Source organism: Pocillopora damicornis, chromosome 3, assembly GCF_964200805.1.
Source record: "Pocillopora damicornis chromosome 3, jaPocDami1.2, whole genome shotgun sequence".
Lineage (NCBI taxonomy): Eukaryota > Metazoa > Cnidaria > Anthozoa > Scleractinia > Pocilloporidae > Pocillopora > Pocillopora damicornis.
This window is the reverse complement of record NC_142672.1, coordinates 15,839,539-15,852,617: the sequence shown is the minus strand read 5'-3', so window position 1 is coordinate 15,852,617 and position 13,079 is coordinate 15,839,539. Positions and strand designations below refer to the sequence as shown.

General features: G+C 38.0%; 1 protein-coding gene across 1 annotated transcript; it reads right to left on the bottom strand.

The window, feature by feature from the left end:
* Positions 1 to 2,264: 2,264 nt before the first annotated feature.
* Positions 2,265 to 9,186, bottom strand: LOC113670194 (cytochrome b5). The gene is made up of 9 exons (XM_089199480.1): positions 8,252 to 9,186; positions 8,180 to 8,208; positions 5,875 to 5,950; positions 5,452 to 5,479; positions 4,989 to 5,035; positions 4,469 to 4,505; positions 4,015 to 4,106; positions 3,516 to 3,560; positions 2,265 to 3,180 (listed from the first exon to the last, which is right to left on the bottom strand). The coding sequence occupies exons 1-8, from the start codon at positions 8,339 to 8,341 to the stop codon at positions 3,525 to 3,527; spliced, it is 435 nt and encodes a 144-aa protein (XP_089055606.1). The 5' UTR covers positions 8,342 to 9,186; the 3' UTR covers positions 2,265 to 3,180; positions 3,516 to 3,524.
* Between the last annotated feature and the right edge of the window lie 3,893 nt (positions 9,187 to 13,079).

The following is a 13,079-nucleotide window of genomic DNA, read 5'->3' as shown; positions in this document are numbered from 1 at the left end:
GGAACGTCCCCCCTCGAATGGGGTGAAGAAGTTGATGACCATGATGATAGTGATCGTGACGATGAGGGAAACAAGGAGAACGGCGCAGAGGCGTCAGACCTGTGGATGACGCTTGGGCACAATAGGTTCAGCGCCTTATCGGAGTGATTTAATGAAAAAGCTATGTTTTGAAAAACGGAAGGACTCTTCAAATGTTGCAGCTAGGGGAGATTGAAACTGTTCTATTTCTTCATCAGCATAAAGTACTAATTATGATTACGAGACTCTTTCCTTTCCATTTAAAGATGACTACTCCAACATAATCAAGATTGTTGGATTATTCATCACCACAAGGAAGAAAGCAACTCTTCGAAAAGTTTTCCCTAAAAAAAAATTTGAATTAGTCTCTAGAAAAGATGTTGTACTCGTCTCGGTTCTGCAACGCTTACACTAACTCCAACTGCCCTAAATTCTTCTCGGTAAACCAGGATAGTTTTCAGATGGTAAGCAACAAACATGGTATTCGTGGAAACAATTTTTAGTGCAGATAGACCTTGGATTGGAGAGCAGTAAAACTTTAAGTGTCCTTTTCTCTAGAAAATCAAATTTATTATACGTGCATAACTCTAATGTAACAGTGATGGCCAAAATGTCATCCACATAATTGCTATGTTGCTCCAAGTTGCCTTGATTACTTCTAACTTTACTACGACAGTGGTCACTATGCTTCTTTCGCACCTTGAACTTTTCGCCATGTTTTCCCTAAATAGCTTTCAGTGTGGTTGGCCCTAGAATATACAGCGTAAGGTAAAAGAATGTGGTAAGTTTAACATTGGTTTCTGAGCGATAACTTTTCAACTAAGACTCGGTTTGGGTAATGTGCCAGGATTACGTGGGTTTCTCTAAGATATTTTCAAAGTGTCACCTGTTGTGCTACGATATAGTCACAACCTATGCAGGAGATGACATTTCGACTGTATTCTGGTGGTCTTTTTCTGGTGATGCGTGCAACTGGTCACCCTTGAGCCTGTGAGGAATGATCTGCTGCTATGATTGGTTGATCGCACCCTTGTTCTTTTGCCTTATTGTTCCCTCGGCGATCCGTTGAGGCACATCTGTCCGGTTGTTGTGACGGTGTATTAGGTCTTTGTTAAGCAGCTGGTAGGTTTCGTTCTGAGTCAGGGTGTACATCTTGATGGTGTAAGCGTTCGTATTCATGGTTTCGCTTGCAAGCCCTTTCCTATTCTAACATTTCCATCGTGATATTAGAAGTTCGGCTTTCGATTGTTTCTTACTATCACCCACTCACTCACGATTTTGAGCTGATCTCTCTTATTGTTTGTTTCTGAATATCTTCGTAAATAGACATTCGCAATTAGCGATTATTGAGCGCACGCTAAAGAAAGAGGTATGCCTCGGAAACAAATAATTTTTTTGCCCTAAAAATACCCATGATGTCATTCTTTCAGTTCTTGCTGTGACATAAACATCTCAAAAACAAAGCTTTTCTTTTCATAAATATTTTAAGGTGTGATCAGCGCATCTAGAAAACTTGGAGAAAAATTTTTTCTTTTACGGGAGAGGATTTTTTACCGTTAAAATCAGTGAATTTTTTCATTTGAGAACAAGACTTTTCCTTGCAGAAATACCTTAATAGGTGTGGTGCGCACGTCGTGCAAACTTTGAAGAAAAACGTTATTTATTCAAAGAGAGAATTGTACCATTCCGACTAATGCCGAAAAGAGCCGTTAAATTTGCGGAGCGAGCAAGATTCGAAATTTAACAGAATAACAATATTGGACGAAATTATGGAACGGCGAAATGGCGAAACATCCTACAACGCGGCATTAAGAAACAAAAGCCTCAAAAAAGGAATTTCAATGAAATAAGAAAATTAGTTATAATTAATTGGCAAGATTGAAATAAGCATAGTTAAATCATCATTGGAGCCTAGAGGATAGACCGAGAACGGTGAGATTCTTGAGCTTGCCCCTATAAATCATCTTTACTAATATTATTGTTATTATTACTATTATTATAATTATTGTGAATACCATTGTTTATGGCCAGTTAATTATGGTTGAATTTCAATTAGTCGCTTTAGTCTTGAATAATCTTTCTCTTGTGGAACAGGGTACTCATGACATATGTGGGATGCGGTAGGTTTTTGTGCTATATCAGTAGCCAGGTGCAGTCCTAGAAGGTTAATTTTTTTTAAAAGTTATCGGTTGTAAAGTGAAAAATTCTACTCTTGAGGAGCTTTGAAAATGTAGAAATCCCAACTTGAAAGGCTTTATTTTAACTTTTGAGGGATATTTTCTTTGATCAGTGACAAATCAAATCTTATGAACGTCGGCCAAGGCTAGCTATGTATATCCAATAGTCTCGATTAATAGCTCAAGCGTGGGTGATGTGAGTTTCCGCCTTGTTTTTGCTGCTAATGCACCTGCTGATTATCAGAAAAGAAACAAGGGAAACTCACAAGCATTGTACTACACTTGATCTACGAATCGAAGATGTAGCACTCGTAATCGGCTTTATGTCGAGGTGAATCCACAAGGTGAGACAATTTCAATTTTAGTTTTGAAATCAACTTGAAGAAAATTGGATTACAATTGTCTGATGGACGGCCTATAATTATACATGTAACACAAGTGGCCAAAGCTACCTACATGTAACTCCAAAATACTAATTAACTTGACAAGTGTAATAGGACAAAACCAAAAACGGCAAAAGAATAAGCAAGTAGTCCTCTGATCCGACGGAAAGTAAAAAAAATAACGATAATAAAGGACAGAATTAAGTTCTTTTCTTTTTGGCTGGCCAATCAGAAAAGACTTATTATTTCAAACCGAACAGAAGCGTTTTAGATTACATTTGCTGTAGAGCTCTCCGATTTTGTTTTCTTTTTCACCCACAAAGTGCTTAAGCACGGTTGACTAAGATATGATAATTTTAGCGCCCAGGGACGACCTTGCATTCCCGGAAGCGATACTACGTTTCCTTCATGTTGAACGAAGGCTACCAAGAAGACTTATTAGTCTTTGTTTTTCATTCCTGCAGTTCTTTTTCGTGCTTCTTGAATAGCGACAACTTAAAATTGTGTGGTGCCTTTTTCTTCAGCCATTGGTTGACAGAAAACCAAATATCCGCATACTAGATTTTGTATCCTTTCCTAATTGACGAAACCAAGGAGGACATCTGGTAAGAAAACGTTTAACAGCAATGAAGTTTTCACCAGCAGTTTCTTGACTTAACATTTTGCTTTTAAGCATAGTAAAGTTACAGCAATAGCTGGCTTAGTTTGTGCACAGATGTACCAAGCCAGACAACTTAAGACAACCGAACAACCCTCAGGTCACGTCAATCAATGACGAACTCAACGCAACGTAGAACGTTTTCTTTTAAGCATTATTTTTGATGATGCATAAAATTTAGTGACTAAAGATTTGCGATGAATGATTTGGAAAATCAACTTTTCATTGAATTACAGTGAGCGAAATAACTTAGTCTTGATAAAACTTAATGTACGTTACCTTTGATCGTCATAGTCTAGGCTTGGAACTGTAGATTTTGTCTTTCTGAAAGAAACAAGAAGATTATAGTTTTCATAATACAATACTAATTAGCGACACTATAACAAAAACAGGACGGATGCTTAGCCCTAGACACTAAGCCAAGAGGGCACTCTTTTGGTTTCGCACCCATTTTCGCTTTTGAGACGATCGAAACTATAGCAAGAACACCGGTTGCAATACGTTAGGTTTCTTGGTAAGATTCGGTGAGCGAGATTCAGTTCTTGCAGCTGCTAAGGAGTCCAAATACCTATAAGTGTCAGAAGAGGACAAAGAAATAGGGATTTTTAATGGTGAACACTAATCGAAGTAAATCCTTTCGGTCTAGAGAACATCCAATTACTGATCGTTGTCTCTGATCACTGACCACCAGGACCCCTCGACCCGCAGCCAGGCGCTAATTAATCAGCATGCCGTTAGGTGTCTAACCGAAAAATTTGACTTCAAACTACATACTAACCTCTCTTAGTTCTCCAATTTGATATTTAGAGAGAATCTTTAGAGCTTCAAACGAGTGGCCTATGTCTTGGAATACAGTTGTAGCATCCATACCTGGAATGAACAGGCAAAGGCTGGCGATAATTCAATTCACTTCTATGCGGTGTAATATAACAACTGTCTTGAGTCAGACTAATCTGAACAAGCAAAGAACGAATTTACAACTATCGAATAAAGTTTTGTTGGCTTTTTGAGCCTCACTGATATGCTATCCACAAAATAACCACTTTCTAAAGATCGTTTTTATCCCGGTTTTACATCATGTAAACTTCAAAGATTTCAAAGATATTTTGCCGTACTTGCTAAATGGTGAAAATTTCCGGCTTGAAAAGGCAAACTATGAACTTAACACATCTTAATTTCCGCAGTAAATTGCAGCTTAAGCAGCTGTTTGCTTTGATTTTCTACCAACTCACCTGCGTGTTCTAGAATGATCTCCCTTCCGCCTGGATGCTGAAGAAGACCGAAAATAAATTACCAAGCTCAAAGAAAGATAATTAAGTTTATATCCAAGGATGTATGTAGGTCAGATTTACCGAAAAGCTTGCTTTTAGTGTGAAATGATACAGTTTGATTACCAAACTGGTCTGTGGTCGCAAGACGAATTTCTGTCTCTCCATATGGGAAGTATTACCACGGTCATCGAGGTCAATAAATCGCAACATTTCAAGCGACATCGCGTTGATGGAAAAAACAATTTCTAGCCTGGTTAACGAGACGTAATCAGTCGCGTTTAGTGAGTCAGCTGAGACTAATTTTTGAATTTTTCTTACGTGCCCGAAGCTCAAACCATCGAATTATGTTATATCTTAATTCTATTATCTGAATTCAACAGTATTAAGCCTTTAACCCATGAGAGTATTTAGCATCTAATTCCTCCTTACAATATCACCCCTGAATCAAACATTCAGAGCACGAGCATAAAAAAACGATTACCGACTGGATGAGCTCTTTATTGTTCAAAAAATTCTCTTTGTTAGCAGCTTAGGAAATATACAGAGAACAGCACGGAGAATATGGATACTGATGTAGGGTTGATGGTTAATATCTCGTAGACAAAATTAGGCTTTTTATCCACATCCTTGCAGTCATACAGCCATGCAGGGCCTCAAGCTCAACATCTACACTCCTACGTTTTACTCTCACCAACCAAAGTTGGTTATTGTTATTACCATGTAATCAGGCCGTTACAAACTTAAGAGTCCAAACAGCTGTGATATGGGCACATCACTTGAGCTGTAACTGTCTACCAATTTACAGTAGCTTCATTCCTTTATCGTGAATTACAACCCAACACGAAGACATGTCAGTGTGAAACGAAACTTCCATCAGCGAAAATATTTTCGATTTTGTTGGAATTATTGTCATCCTTTGACTGCTGGATATCGGGTCCATCAACCGCAGCGAAAATACTGAACTATTTTAATCTTTAGGAAAGAAAAAAACTCAGTTAACTTTGAAAGATATAATAGTTAAGATATAAAATCAGTGCCTTCTATGTCCTTTGCGAGAGAATAATTCTACACCACTTTGATGGGGATGGCGATCTTTCGTCCTGCACGATATACACTACGTAACTTAAAACAAGTTTCCTTTCCGAGGATTTCTAAACAATACCATTCTTCGCTGGTGCTGGGTTAGATTTTAAAAATTCTGGAATGCAGAATCGCAAAGCGACAGTCGGCTTCATATGGACCGTAGGAGAATTGGATACCATCGGTATTGCTCTATATTTTCCCTTAGCAATCATTTCCTCCTCGCAGAAGGCTTGAAGGTAAACTCCTTCAAAATGAAAATTATTTAAAACTCTTTTGTATCGTACCTGATAACCAGAGATGATTTCTTTGTTTCTGAGGTCCGTAATTGTACTTCGGCTTACCAACGATCTGAATGTAAAACTAGCATTTTAAACGAGAAAAGGGGTTTGAATCATATAAAAGTCTCGAAATTTCTCACGAAGCCACGAGTATGAAGCAAACTTTTCTTAATTACGTGCGAATATATTTGGTTTCGGAGTATTCACTAACAAATAACAAATAACAATGACCTGCTTTAAATAATTGAAACATCAGAAAATAGCATTATATACGAAATACAATGACGTATTTGTAAAACGATTGATTGGTTAGATGAATTTGTCAGATTTGTGATTTGGTAAGAATCATCCCATTCAAACCAAAACAAACCAACAAGAAGTAATAAACGAATCAGACGTACGCATCATTCAAGATAAATTTAGACGACTGAAATTATTGTTCCAATCACTCAGCTACTCTGAATTGTTCAAAAGCTGGGTTAAGCATACAAAACTGATTACACAAAGCGTGAAAGTATTGTATTAAGAGTTTGGTGGCTTGCAACTAACCCACAAATTTAGCCTGAAGTGGAATTTATCTTTTTGGTCTCGGGCCAGTTGAACAGGGTTTACGATTCCTAGACCAGGCGTTTTCTTGGTAACATGTCTTTCTTCAGGTGTGGGATTAAGCGATTATGTTAGTGCAAGCAAATTTTCCTAAATCAAACTCTAAGATGTTCTCTCTAAATAAGTTAAAGGTGATGAAATAAGCGCGATTATGGGGGCGAAATAGTACAAAAGTTTTTAAAGATCTGGCGAGACGCCTCTGCACAAAATTAACCTTGGAAGATACTGAGTAAACAACATTTTTCTTGAGAGAGGCTTTCAGTCCAGATAAAATTGCATTGCAATGTTCAAAATAAATTTAACAGAAACTTACATTCTGACGAGAACATTTCCGAATCATATAAATACCGAGAATATCTAAATACCGATTTATCTGCATTCGCGCGACAACCACAAGCAGGAAATTTTAGGTATGAATCGGTCTTTCAAGTTGCCGGCCTTGGCGATAAAATTTACCTCTTGTGAACATAACAAAGGCCCAATTCGTCTCTCTAACTGAACCACACACATTTGCACAGGCCCTTACAGTGTAATTGTGCCTGACAGTTCCTCGAAAGTTTCCGACGGATCCTATTATCAAATCAAATGGCGTCGTTATCGAACCGGAAAATTCACTAGAGCGATAGCTCACGTAAACGCTGTTTACAGTACTGAAGTGAATAAGTAAACTTTAATATTCAGCTCTATCAAAATTTGTTGTTATGGACGACACCAAGGAAAAAAAGACTACGTCGTCGTCTAAAGAACACAACTTTCTAAACGTCTGAATTTCTTTTGGAACTTAGAGCTGATATACAGTCTCTAACAGACAAGTTTTATGAGTCATAATTATTCTTTATAACAATACATACCAAGGAAATGAATTGAACTCACCAAGAATAATATAACTTGAATATGAACAAAACAATTCTTGGTGATTGTTCACACTTTACCCCCACTGGTCAGTTTTTTTGTTCTGTTGATAATAACTTCGTTGTCTTTGGCGAATAATTCCGTAGATGGAGTAGAGTTTGTACATATTTTGAGGTATCGCACTCATGAATGTAACAGAAACATTAGGATCTCTTCGCCAGAAATAGGAATTTTATATCAATCAGTGATTTGATACCGAAATGATGTTATGTTGTCAAATTGTATCTGACTTTTTAAAAAAGATTATTTATTAGACAGCCTTTCTTATCTTCTTAAAAATAACCCGTGAACTTATGCAACAACGGGCTGGAAATTTGGCCATAGTTGCGAAAGATTGCGTTAGATTGCCTTGTCTCCAGTATGTTCGGCGGAACAAACGGTTGCAAAACTCAAATAAAAGATGCTTGAACTCGATATCGCCATACTTATGACTCTTGGCAGAGCCACATACAATTGTAAAACAAATCTGTTTTCCCAATGGCAATGTATTGTTTTTGTCGTTGTTTTCTCTCTCCAAGAACTGAATGCATAATGTAGTATGGGGCTGTGCGGAAATTTTACCCTGTCATCCAAGTACGATCAAAAAGAGTTATGTAATTCAAATCGTAGAGAGGAGTTACGTAATGCAACATGAGGGTCGAAAAAAGCACGTCACGAAAAAGGAACTGAGTTTTTCTACACAAAAGCAGGTGGTCTAAATATTAGTTTCAGTCAGGTGTCGGTCGAAAATTTAGCACAAGGGATAATTTTCCCTGCAGCAATTCACAAGTTTAAGCTAGTTCTCGTTACTCACCTTCTTTCAAAGGTTTCGATCGAGTTTTTAAGTGTTGTTGTAACTGTAAAGTCCCTTCTCGATCAAAGCTTTGTCGTTTGCAAAATCATCAACCATGAAAACAGGAGTTTGAACTGCGCCATAGCAATTGAAAATATTAGCCTGGATAACAAAAGACCGCATTGTTAGACGACACGCTATTTATATGTATTCAAAAATGATTTTGCTGAAAGAGCGTTTTGGAGGTGTGTCAACTCCTTTACGTTAATTGGCTAGAAGAATTTTCATACAATCCAATACTGTCACGCAAAACTTAAGGTTACTTCTCACTTTCATAGGCCGAGAATATTTGATTTTTCTTTTACTTAACAAAACTAAATTCAAACCTTTGACCTAACGTTTCCATAAAAAAATTTCTGAAATCTTTAAAAGCATCCGAGTTATTTAGAAAAACTTATTTTGAAATAAAAGTTAATAAATCAGGAAGGTGTCATGATCTCGAACCTGGGCGAATCCCCTGGGGTAATTTTCACGGCAACCGCTCATGTCGGGGCTCGATTTTCATGTTATTTCCATATTTTGTTTACATCGCGCATTTTACAAAATTCACCCGTGGAAACTCTTTGTTTATGGAAAAATCTTTGCTCATAGAAAAATCAAACGCGGAAGAAAGTCTATGATAAAAAAAAAACAAAATAAATAATAATAATAAAAAAAAAACCAAAAACCGGCCCAAAGAAGAAAGAAAGAGTAACATTCTGTCAAGAAAAGAAAAAAGATCCTTTGTTAAAGCGACCGGTACTGGCGGAGCTCCACGCTGGCGTCCAGATTTCGAACAAAGAAGTCGCCGTCAAACCAAATTTGGCCATACATGATGTTAAAAACGAGGTTTCTTTTTCTTTGTGCAAGTACCAGCCTTGAAACAAAAACATTAACAATCGCCTCGAATCGTAATTTTGAAAGCTGTACGTCGATTCGTTGTTTCTCTCCTTAGAACATTTTCCGGTTTTTCCAATTTTTTCGCCGCAGGTTTTTCCTTTGCCTTCAGCAACTTTGATGATTATTGTGTCATCCGCCTCAACGCTCCATTGAGCGATCGAGATAAAGAAAAACATGTCAGCAATGGGTAACTTTTCCTGGGAAATCTTGATCCATTGTCATTGAAACCAGGAGGTCCCGTTGTCCTAAAGGTTTGCGAGATATTTTCCTGGCGTGGCGCGAGTTGTTTGCGAACCTTTGTCAGCTAAAATCTCGGATTTGATTTTGGAAGGAATATAAACACGTCAAGTGAATTTATAGGGCATACAGATGTGACTGATTTTCCTCAAATTTCGCCAAAACATTCCGGGAATAACGAAAAACGAAAGTGTCTCGGAAAATTTTGAAATATTTGTTCCGTGGCCGTGGCGTCCATTTACGCAACACGCATCGCATATTTTTAGCTACTCAGATGCCTTGTGAATAAGACTGTGCAGCCATTTTGCTCGTGTTGCGGCATCGGATACACAATAAATTCAATAGAAGAACCTTCGGTTGTTTCACGCCCTACTTGCTCCTGACAACACTTCCTTAAACGAAAAGCCGCATGAATTATGTTTCATTCATAAACTGCAGTTATTAAGCTTTCTTCTGGTATATGGTTTTCTAGGGTTTTAGTGAAACTAGCGCGCGTACGAATCTTTTGCCGAAGGACACCTGCGAAGGTGGGAAGTAACCTTACGCTAAGTTAGTCCTTTACAGTCAGGTCGATCCTCTTCATTCTAAAAAATTCTCGTTTTTCCTTGATTCATCTTTCCATTTTGATGTTTTAATGATGATCAGTGGTTTTAGGGAAGTTTTGCGGGTTACGAGAGGAATTTTAAATTGTCTTGACATATCTAAGAAAAATTTCGAAGGATATTAACTGATTATGCCATTAAACCCAAAAATGGATTCCATCTCGTGTTTTCATTTTGATAGTAGTGCTTCGTCACACGAGACTCTTCATGTCTTAAAAGACTGAAAATTTGATGCAAAATATATGATTTTTCAAAAAACTCAACTGCAATCATTTATTATTGGCAACCGATAGCACATGCAGATACACTGAATGTGAAGGACGGACATGTTCTCTAACATTCATCTGTCCATTCAATCAGGAATTTGTTTGCATTGTAATTTGATAATCAAAGGTGTGCCTGTCCTAGTGCATGATGCAATCATAGCAATGAACCATTGTAATAACTGAAAAGAGTGCCGAGGTGGCCAGATAAATAGTTACCAATTTTGAGCTCAATCGAGTTTGGCCGGCTAGTAATGTATTTTATTGTTTTTTTAGAGGACACGGTAACGAATCTTGCAATCTGATTGGTTCTTTACCCGGTCAGTATTTTCCTATCTCTGCCCACGGGCCACGGTAACGCTTTCGTGAATCGCCGGGTGCATCCTAACTTTCGTTGTCATTTTTCATAAATATACCTCGTTTTCCGGCTGGGCAGTATTTTAAAGCAAACAAGTCGGTCACTACCTCAAGCCGATAAATAACTTATGAATCCTCTCTTTTCTCTCTATCAAATCACTTTGGTTGACAGAAAAATATCGGTTTCAGAATGAATTTGTATAAACAATATTGTCATTACGTTGGTTGACAAGCGGCCTAAAAACCGTCTGCAATTAATTTTAATCGTTCACAAAAAGTACCCAGAAAGTTGAAACGTGAGGTATTTGGTTACAGTTAAACTGAACGATGGAATTTTCATTCATTTAATATCTGAATTTTCTCGAGCAATTTATTCATAGTGAAATAGCGAGCGAAGTTTTAATTTAAGTTCTACAACAAATATACGCTCCCGGTGAGTCTTTCCAATTCCGTTCAATTTGGACATTTGTACCATAAATTGCACAACAGAAATTGAAGGAATTTTTTGAGAAAAGGCGGCATTAAATTCCCTTGTGTCTCGTTGGAGTGTGCCGTTCGAATTTAGCTTTTGTGAAGAAAAGACCAGAGTTAAACACGCCATAACAGCAAACAAACGAGCAAACTCTCACAACTTCAAAATAAAAAAATTGAATTTACTTACAATTACTTTCCTCGCCGTTTGCTGAATGAACAGAGGTAAATCTTCGTACATGAATGAATGGTCGATGAGAGTGAATGATACTTTCCGTTAGATCATTGACTGATTTTGAAGAAAATATTGTCGTGACAGTCCTTGCCAAACTAGTTCTGTTGGTTTTCAAATGTTCCTACGTTTTTTTTTTTTTGCGCGCTCTCTAATTGACAGGTGTCGGATTGTGACAGATACTTGTAAAAATAATGTTACGAAATGAGAAAAAAAAGGTGTTTATTTAGGCACACTCAAAATGGCGACAACATTCTGAGGGAACCTGCACAGGCTTTGCTTTCATTATGCATGTAATTGCGTCTATCTTTAAAACAACAGAAAAAAGTGACCTGTCATAGCCTCAATTTTGGGCCTCTCCTGGAGTTTCCGTTTCAGGGTAACCTCGATTTCAGGCCCTTTCTCCTAACACTTTCATTAATCAACAATAGAGATCCTGGAACGAGGTTAGTGACAAGAGGGGGACGTATCAGCCCTGTTATGCAAGCATTCTATAAATAGGAAATTCAACCTCTTAAATTAGTTGAGTAAGGCAAAAAAATATCTTCTGATACTAGGGAATTATATCCGAGCTATTCTAAGAGCTGATTACATTTTGAAATACCATTTTGTAGCATAAAGCAAACAGGTGCCGGTGAGGGAAAGGGGGGTGGGGTAACAGTTGTCACAAGGTGATTGAAACTTATACCAATTGGATTCTCGTTTACAGAAGGTATTTATCCTTTGATTATTCCCTCCTGCGGCAATTAAATGACATCTTCGATCCACTAAGGCTTCCTGGTAAATGTTTACAGTGGAAAGATCAGTAGCTCTGCCACCAGCGTACACTGGAATTCTTTTGCAAGCTTTCTTCCGATTCATTTTTTTTTTCTGATTAAGGCTTTTTTCCAATAACATTACGCCACATTTTCCACAGAGGTCGCTCTGCCTGAATTACTACGTTAAGTAGGCAATGACGACAAAAAATCCTCCTCTTTCTACTGAACTGGCAACAAATGCACTTTAACAGATAAACAATGGAATGCATCTTCTGACGGAATCCACTGTAACATTAACCAAAACAACGTTTTAGCACGGGGGTAGCTAATTATGGTGTGGCTTGCAGTTAGCTCTTAAATGTCTTATGAGAGTAATGTTCTGGAATACTCTCTTTTTCTCTAAATCAGTAATTTGACCTGATAGCCTGGCGCCGAGTCTATTCCCAGCGCTCCCGCTCTTATTCAGTAGCCTCTTCTCGATTCGTTCATAATTCAAACAACTGTTTCCTGTTGACAAGATATTATATCTGTCATGCTTACTTTCGGCAATGTCTTCATCGTGCCCTGACGGTCGGACAATTCCGAGAAATTCTCCACGTACTTATTCACCTCTTCCAGTATTCCCTCGAACAACTCACTGTAGATGTCTGGTGGTTGAGGTAACTCTGATAAATAAGGCTTTTTAAGTTCAATTATTTCTTGGGCGTCTGAAATGAGCTTGTTGACTGAGTCATCCTCGTCATCTCTGCATGTACAATTAGACACGCGTCTTCAATAAGGAGCCCTTTCCGGGCATACTTAGCCATCGCTTCGTCATCAATGCTAGTGACCTCAGTACAGCTCTTCTGCACATCTAGCGAAGAATCACAGCTGCAGTAGCCATTATCTTGTCTTAAGTCGGATTGCAGGTTATCTTGAGAGACGAAAATGCACATGGATGGTTTATATGGTCATCTATTTCCAAGCTACCTTCCGCAACACAGTGCGCTTGCGTCAAGTCGTCGCCGTATCCACTGTCTTCGGTGCCAGCCTTGGAACACTGAGTCTTACACAACATGCTAC

What these genes read in the sequence shown, in the direction of transcription:
- LOC113670194 (XM_089199480.1), bottom strand. Translation starts at nt 8,341, where the DNA reads ATGCGGTCTTTTGTTATCCAGGCTAATATTTTCAATTGCTATGGCGCA. An exon ending in TTGATGATTTTGCAAACGAC is followed by an intron (nt 8,209 to 8,251) that starts AAAGCTTTGATC and finishes ACAACAACACTT; the next exon opens with AAAAACTCGATCGAAACCTT. An exon ending in AGTTCAGTATTTTCGCTGCG is followed by an intron (nt 5,036 to 5,451) that starts GTTGATGGACCC and finishes ATATTTCCTAAG; the next exon opens with CTGCTAACAAAGAGAATTTT.